Source organism: Macrobrachium rosenbergii, chromosome 9, assembly GCF_040412425.1.
Source record: "Macrobrachium rosenbergii isolate ZJJX-2024 chromosome 9, ASM4041242v1, whole genome shotgun sequence".
NCBI classification, from domain to species: domain Eukaryota; kingdom Metazoa; phylum Arthropoda; class Malacostraca; order Decapoda; family Palaemonidae; genus Macrobrachium; species Macrobrachium rosenbergii.
In genome coordinates this window covers 43,219,185-43,228,238 of record NC_089749.1, presented here as the reverse complement: position 1 = coordinate 43,228,238, position 9,054 = coordinate 43,219,185, and the positions used below count along the sequence as shown (strand labels likewise).

At 40.6% G+C, this 9,054-nt stretch overlaps 1 protein-coding gene across 1 annotated transcript; it reads right to left on the bottom strand.

The window, feature by feature from the left end:
* Positions 1-6,020: 6,020 nt before the first annotated feature.
* On the bottom strand, positions 6,021-8,199 carry LOC136842109 (hexosaminidase D-like). The gene is given in 2 exon segments (XM_067109487.1): positions 6,021-7,060; positions 7,063-8,199. Coding segments are annotated over 2 exon segments (1,632 nt in total). The 5' UTR covers positions 7,949-8,199; the 3' UTR covers positions 6,021-6,314.
* Between the last annotated feature and the right edge of the window lie 855 nt (positions 8,200-9,054).

The window sequence follows — 9,054 nt, the reverse complement described above, 5'->3', positions numbered from 1 at the left end:
GGTGGATACCAAGATGGAAGAAAATATAAATGGAGTTACAGTAAAAGGAGTGAAAGGGGTTGCAGCTTGGGGCCGAAGGGACGCTTTCAGGAACCTACAGTGCACAGCGTGAGGTGCACTGACGGCACTAACCCTCTACGGGGTTATATCAGCACCGGCCTTCTTTTCGTTAAACGTCGTGTTCTGGCCAAACACAGTTCTCAAAAATAACATCTTTGTCTTACTGCAAAGAAGAGGCGGCCTCTCTAATTGGATTACAGACACTTATCCCTGGCCTGCCTCCGCCCACCCCAAACACACCCCCAGCGCCCACAGTCACCTTTAACCCGAGAAGCGAAGCCATAGCAACTCACCTGTCACAGGTACTACTGTATTAACCGTTACCCATCTTCTTGCCTCAAAACCCAGACTCTCTCTCTCTCTCTCTCTCTCTCTCTCTCTCTCTCTCTCTCTCTCTCTCTCTCTCTCTCTTTTAAGCGAGAGGTCGATGGTATAGAACGACTTCCCTCTTCCAATTTCTAAACTGATTCCTAAACTGGCTTTTGGGGGGAGGCTCCTAGCCGCATGCCTTTGACCAAAGGATGGGCTCAGTATCTTACATACAAACGGTCACCCATTCAAGTATTGCTCAAACCCGACTTTATTTACACCTATCAACAGGCCATAAAAGTAAGGGAAGGTACGATGGGATGGGGTGGCTCGTGACACCAGCCCTCGATGCATGGAAGGTGCCTGGAACTGGAAAAAACGGAAGTAAGGAAAGAATTCTAACCCCACTTTTTCGGTATTCTAGTATTCTTTGACTTAATATCAATGACATTCATTACGCTTTAAGGGAAAGAAAACTGATCTTTGATTTCAAACTAGATGAATTTTATTCCACAATATTTTTTTCAATTGTTGTACTGTTCGCGTGTACATACTACATAAAATGCATAAAATGTCATTTTAATACACAAACACACATACTGTATATATGATATACTGTATATACATTGTGTAATATATATATATATATATATATATATATATATATATATATATATATATATATATATATATATATATATATATATATATATATATATATATATATATATATGTGTGTGTGTGTGTGTGTGTGTGTGTGTGTGTGTGTGTTCGAATCTGATTAGTTAGTTTAGATACAACGATAAACAATCCACTTTGCCCCCTTGGCTATGAAGAGAGATGTGTGAGTAAAAGTCAAGAATGTCCTTGAAAACCCGCTTCCTTTTAGAAGCCAAACTCTTTTTCCTACAATAAAACTTACGCACTTGGGACGATAGTGGCGCCCAGATCTCGTAATTGCTATTATTATTCAATACGTGCACAAATTTATATGAAACAGGCCAAAGTGGTCGATTAGCTTGCTAAGACAGATTCCACCGAGCAGGATGTCGTTGTGCAAGACATAACGGACACTCATATATGGAGGTAAATCAACGTCTTCCACCAGTGTGTCTTTTCCCTTAGTTTGCCTGAAAGTTCTCCCGGCATATTTCGAGGCGAGGTTACTAAAGTGCTTGTGTCCTCATAAAAAGAGGGAGAAATAGTATACCTAGATCAGGAATATTCTTATCCAGGAAGATTTCAGGAAATATGGTAGTGTACCTAGATTAGGAATATTCTTATCCAGGAAGATTTCAGGAAAAATGGTAGTGTACCTAGATTAGGAATATTCTTATCCAGGAAGAGTTCAGGAAAAATGGTAGTATACCTAGATTAGAAATATTCTTATCCAGGAAGAGTTCAGGAAAAATGGAAGATATTGCCCCTGCAATAAATGCGCTGCATGAGTCAGACGACATTACCTCGGATGTGAGGCAAGTTTGCATAAGCAAATAAAAAAACATGGATATAAAAATCAAATAGGTTAGCTGAGTAAGAGAAAATAACATATTTGGTGATACCTATTTATTTATTTATTTATTTATTTTGATAAGTGGGATCTCATCTTTCCGTATTTCACTTTATATCCTTTTAAATCTTCCCAACGAACACCATATTCTTTGGAACCTTGAATTTTAAGTCAGTGACCCCTGTGGGCTTGTTCCATATGAACAGTTTTCATCTACTGAATAATAATAATAATAATAATAATAATAATAATAATAATAATAATAATAATAATAATAATATTACATTTTGAGGACAACAGATAAGAAACTAGTTTTTTTTTTGAGCTGACGGTAAATAACGTATATAGATGTTTATCCTTGAAGCCAATCGAATCGTGATTGGTGGAAGCTCTCGTGCTCACCGCCCACCAGAGGATGCAATTGAAATTCATCGGCCAGTCAAAGGCACAATAGCAGCTCATAATCATATCGACTGAGGATTTCTATCGTCAGCTTAAACATATAAAGACATTAATCAAAACTCGGTCTGTCGAAGTCAGTAGGAATAAGATAAACGTTTAAATTTGCAGACATTTATTGACTAGATATTCAACAAATTTACATGGCGACATTAGCATCGTTTGCCAGACTTCTGTGTTGGGACTGTTTATGAAACTTAGTGGTATTAGAATTTAAAGATCTAAATACTTGCAGTCATGTCAGAAATCTCCGTGACAAATTCGTATAAAACTTTGTTATGTTAGTGTGTTACACTGAAATATTCAAACGTCCTGAAAAAGCATTAAACATTTACAAACACCTTTATGTTAGGTTTTTCTGTTGAAAAACAAAACCTTTTTACATAGCAATTTTCCATTAACACATGTTTAAAACTAATAATTACATTTCAGTTTCAGATAAAAGTGCCTATAAATTTTAGAATTTCACGTTAAACTGCTATAAATTCTTATAAAACCTCATCCGAATATTTCTGCACGTCTAAAGAAATGCTGTGACCCAAAGGAAAATACTGTAATCTGAAAATATAAAGTGACTACTCGAAAGGCCTTACTCTGGCTAACACAAAACGATTATCTCCGTTGACAACTCCCTGTTCAAGTGCCTGAATCCGCTTGCATGGAAATTAATGCGCCTGCGCACGCACGCACCAACGAGCTGGGGATATTAATGCAACGTCTCATTTGGAAAATGCTCAGTAAGGCACGGCAGCCCCTGGACAACGAACCCCAACTTGTTGTCCTGGTTGTTTAACGCTTGGGTTCTCTCTCTCTCTCTCTCTCCGTTTCTTTCCATTCCTCTCTCATTATCATCTATCTTTTGTTAAACGCATTGCTTTCTTCATTTGTTTTCCTCTTATCTCTCTCTCTCTCTCTCTCTCTCTCTCTCTCTCTCTCTCTCTCTCTCTCTCTCTCTATATATATATATATATATATATATATATATATATATATATATATATCTGTTCGTTTCTTTCCATTCCTCTCTCATGATCATCTACCTTTTGCTAAACACATTCCTTTCTTCATTTGTTTTCCTCTCTCTCTCCTCTCTCTCTCTCTCTCTCTCTCTCTCTCTCTCTCTCTCATTTATCATTTTACTCTACTTTTATCCCTTTTCTTTATGTTCGCCAATCTCTCTCCTTTCTCCCTCTCATAAATATATCAACCGAGTCATTTATCTCTCAGTCTGTCTCTGCCTGTTCATTACTGCCTCTCTCTCTCTCTCTCTCTCTCTCTCTCTCTCTCTCTCTCTCTCTCTCTCTCTCTCTCCATCGCCGGGTATACGTGCCCGGGATACCCGGGGCATGAAACGAAACTTCCGCCATCCCAGGATGCTGGCCGCGACGGGTCTTCCTTCCTTATTGTATCACTAAACGCAATTCTGTTTAGGGTGGATCCGTCAACTCTCTCAGATGGGATCACTGAATGACATGGTAGCCTTCAAACTCGATGTGCCATTGATGTGAGCATATATACATAACATATATGTATACTGTATATATATATATATATATATATATATATATATATATATATATATATATATATATATATATATATATATATATATATATATATATATATATATATATATATATATATATAATGGGAGCGTATATAACCAGAATTTTAGGGTTCTTTATATAGCCACGAACTGTGATTATCCACAGTACGGCGTCACGCTATTCTGCGTCGTTATTTGGTAATATTTTTTTCGACCTTGAGGCTGTTCTCTGTGAAATAATGCTTATATTTCCGGAGGTCTGAAATACAGTTTTTAAAACACTGAGATTCATTCGTACCAATTCGATCAAAACTGCTTTTGAATTATATTTACAGTACAATGGTCATTGACTTTTATTAGGAATTATTTATATTTTATGAATTATTTATGTTTTATTCTTTAGATTATCCTTATTTGCAATCTCGTTAGATTGCGTGGTAACAATTTGAACTTCCCTTTTTTAAAACGCGAGGTGTTACTGACCCTGCTAAAAGCAACGCCAGGATATTACGTTTCGATTAACTACAGTTTATTGATTTTTTTAGTTTTTTGCGAATGCTTGTTTGTTCCTTGCATATATACTCAGTCACTTTTCATAGGCGGTATTAACAGAAAATATATTACCTTACTGACTGACTGAGATTTGAAATTTGGGTGTTGAAGACAAGTAAGTACCGGCATCTGCGGCCATGCAGCACAAGACACAGAAAAAAGGAGTTGGAGTGGTTGGACAGCATAACAGAGAGATCCAGAAAGCTTATAAGGGAGATAGTGTACAAGGGGTCTAAAGGTGGAACTGGGAAAAATCCCCACGGTTGTAATCAGAAGTAATAGTTAAAGGTGTTGGACATCAAGTTCGAGGAATGGAATTAAAGCCTAAAAAGTGTGTGCAGCAAGGGGCCGAAGAGATACTGTAAGCACCCTTTAGTAATGCCCACAGTGCACCACGTGAGGGGCGCTGACAGGACTAGCCCCATGTGGAGAGGACAAATATTCTCCATGTTCTAAGTAAATTATTTCTTATGATAAGAAAAAGACTATTTTATTAGCTATAAAAATCATATTCGTGTACTTCTCTCTTTTGCATCTCAGTCTAATTTTGTATTGTTGTTTGCTGGAGATGACAGCATCAGTCATTCCGAATTATAATTTATAAAGGGGAAGCAGCTTATTTCAAGCTTTGGTACAGCTGCCCCTGATTGATGTTTTATCAAAATTGTATATTTGACCTTTGTGAAATTAGGAGGTAAATTGCAGCAAATATCTCGTTCTCTGTCTCATACACTCTCATCCGTCATCTTTCTCTCTCTGCGTATTTCTTTGCTTGTTCCTCTCTCTCTCTCTCTCTCTCTCTCTCTCTCTCTCTCTCTCTCTCTCTCTCTCAAAAAAAAATGTGAAATTTTGAAAACGCAGAATTACTGCAACGCTTCTTTTTCAGAATCAAAACAAATAAAAGGTTTAACGCCACCAACAAGCAATACCCATTTTTTAAATAATTCCACCAAACAGTTGCGCTTCCCTTTCAAAGTCTCTCTCCTAGAAAAAGAAAAACATATTCAGTAAGTTTAGTTCCAGTGCGGCAAGCGTGCGCAAGGCCATCAGGTAACATCTAAAGATCATTTGCACAAATGATAAAAAGTCTTTATGATTTATTTGACTGTACGGAAATTTGTGCGATTCATGTAATAATCACTTCATAATTAGATTTAAGGGTGAACAAATAAACACGCTACTACGATTTCCTGTCATACTTTCATTCTCACACTCGTATACCGGAAACTGAAAAATATGTTTATTACAATCTTCAGTTACACAGTCCTCATCACAGTTCTTAAAGAGTCCTTTGGCACCGAAAAGACAGATGCGGCCTTCGCGAACTCGATCAGAATCTCTCTCTCTCTCTCTCTCTCTCTCTCTCTCTCTCTCTCTCTCTCTCTCTCTCTCTCTCGTCTTCTTTTCTCAAGTCTATTCACTGTATATGTTAGTCCACACGCATGTTTAGGGACATTATCTTTTAACTTATTCATCTCCCTTAATACCTTCCACAAATAAAATTATATATATATATATATATATATATATATATATATATATATATATATATATATATATATATATATATAAAATTTACACATATTATGCGCATCATATCTTTAGGTACATATATTTAAATAAATAATCAAAATATTGAAAGGAAGAACACTTGGCAAACAGAACAGTAATTTCATAGCAATTCGAATCCCTATTGTTTGTGTGTTGATGGAAGAGCAGAATCATAAATGTTTCAGTTTCCGATGAAACTACGATCGTTGTTTTCAATGTGTTAAATAAGTCACGTGTAACTCCGCACAGTTCAACGGCTGATTTATACGAACATGAAGTTTTTAAGACTAGATTGGCACACTATTGATACAAACAAGATTCGGGGCCTCACGCTCCTCCAGAAGGCAGCCAGTCCAAGGGCCTCCTCGGCCAAGTGCTGACGCTCAGCAACTTCTCCGTCGTTTGAGCGAGTTTCGTAAGTGTCAAGTTCAGTGGGACTAGATGCTGTTCAATCCATTCGGATACAGTTGCCGAATTGTGGTACTGAGAAAGCACTCCCAGGGCTTCCTCTCGCAGGTCAGACAGGCCGAAGGTTAGCCTCCGAAGATCCACTGTGGCTTCCCGTATCCTTTTCGGAGGGGAGAAGTTGTGATCGATGTTGTACTGCGTCAGCCAGCCTCCCGTCTCCTGCGCTTCCTTCATCATGCGTCTGATGTCGTCCCTCACACTAATATAGGAATGCAAAAGGGAGGCGACGTTGGCCCCCGGGAAGGCGCAGTTCCTCGACGCCCAGAGGTGGGGGTCACGCGCTGGATCAATGACGACGTGAGAGGGGCAATCCAGAAGGGCGTGGACGTCGTGCAACGTGGCGGGCGTTAGGTAACCCCTCGAAGCTGTCAACAAAGACAGGACGAGAGACGGAGTCGAGGGCGGAAGCAATTCGCAGAGGACAGCGAAATGGTCATATCGTGACCATCCTGTTATGATGATTCCAGCCACCGACAGCCCCGAGTAGGATTTCATCCGACGGCCGACTTCGATCCACGCCAGGGTATTAGCCGCGTGTCTGGCCGCATCAGGCATGAGGGCGCGGGGACCAGTGGCTCCCTTGAATGCTGGGGCCACCCACACGTTGGGAAAACTGCGGCGTAGGTGCGAAGTATGTAAGGCGGCACCATTCTTGTCACGTCAGGGCCATAAGCCCAAACTGTGGGTTCAACCAAACCTGCCAGTGTGTGCAAGAGAGTGGTAGGGGCGTGTCTCAGCATGTCGTCCCAAATCAGCACTCGGGCGCCCCACTGAGACTTCACGTGCCTTGCAATTTTACTCACATGCTCCACATAAAGCTGAAGAGGAGCTATGTTTCGCCCGCGGCATACTTTGCAGGTCCCTAACGTGAAAACTTCGTCTGCCCCTATGTGGATTAACTTGGTGGGTGCCACTGACATGATTTGGTCGATAGCAGCGGTGACCAGGCGGGCAGTGCCCGGCTGCGAGGGGCAAGCATCGGCTGGACTGTCTCCCTCCCTCAAAGACGCCCACTGAGGAAGCTTAAGAGCGAATTCGAGATGTCCAAGACTCTGCATCAAATGGATCACAGCCAAGCCTTTCCGCTCTGCCGCTCCAGTTATACGAACAACCTCCGTCGGGGAATAAGCGTTGTGCGCAGAGAGATTGGCCAAGGGCCCCGTGAAAGGAAACATGTCTTCCCATTCGATAAGGACGGCGGTAGCGCCAGCCTTGCTGGCTATGCCCATGATATCTTCAATAATGGACACTTTAGGAGCTCCCCCTTTGAGGTCCAAGTGCCACACTTTCTCGCGGGGCGTTTCAACGCCCTGCTGCGTCTGCAGATCCCTCCCTACAGTCTGCTTGTGGGGCGGATTCGCCACTCGAGGCGTCACTACGAAAACGGGCCTTTGGGAGGCGTTAGCGTCGGTCAGCAGCAACACCCTGACTGCGCCAATCACGATCAAGACCGCCAAAGCGATCGCAATGTGACGTCTGCTGCATACCCTCATGACGTCACCTTTTGGGGTACTTTTTACGTGGGACGACCTTAACAGCGACGGAGGGCACTTCGAACCGCGAAAATGTCACAGACAGAATCATATAATCACCACAACTCCGAGCTGGTAGTCTTTGGCACAGTGCGAATGACCCGAAGGTTCGACTCCAATGTCCAAAAGATCATGGTCGACGTCGGGGCCGCTTTCCTAGGACTCCTAGGACTCGACAAACCTCCCGATGCGTGACGCCCGTCCCAACGTTTGTTGAATTGCTACTGGACAACCCGGACGGCACAACCCCGTGCAGAAGCCATCCAACAGTCATTCAACGCCTGGCCGAACGAACGAACGAACGAACGAACAAAAACGGATGATGCTCAGACACGCGATGTATTACACTGCTCGAATTCTACGCTACTTTTTCTACGAAGTGCTTCCCTCGGTTGTAGTAGTTTTGCAATTGTCCACACGTCGGCAAAGTCAAACTCTCATTGGGCGAATTTCACAGAAATAGCGATATTATAGGGAGTAATAGGTCAGACTTCATCTTTATAAACATTATTAGTTACCGACTTATTGTCATTATTTTTCCATATTTCGACATTGATATAAACAACAAACGGAGAAGCACAGGAAAGAAAAATCACCTGAAAAAAGTTCCTCAAGTAGTGAAGGCGAGATGAATAATCACGGAATATCAACATACATTTAAGCCCGACAAAATGACCTGGAAATACCGTATGTCTTGTGCGTAAGTGCACAGCCAAATAAAGAAACACAAACGTGCACTTATAAACTATAATACGCATTATCGAAAGCTTATTAAAAGATGCAGATGAATATATAAAAATGCCCATAATAATAATGTCATGCAGAGTAAACAGAGGCAGTTCCTATCTTGAATATCTGACAAATGTTCCCCTCCAAATGTTTTGTGGAGGCAACTGTTTCCTTTTGCTTCTTGGGAGACTCGAAAATTCATAATTTTCAGCCTTCAGTGTACAGAACAAATCAATATATCAAATCAATATATTAAATGGAGTAAAATAATTATATATATATATATATATATATATATATATATATATATATATATATATATATATATATATATATAT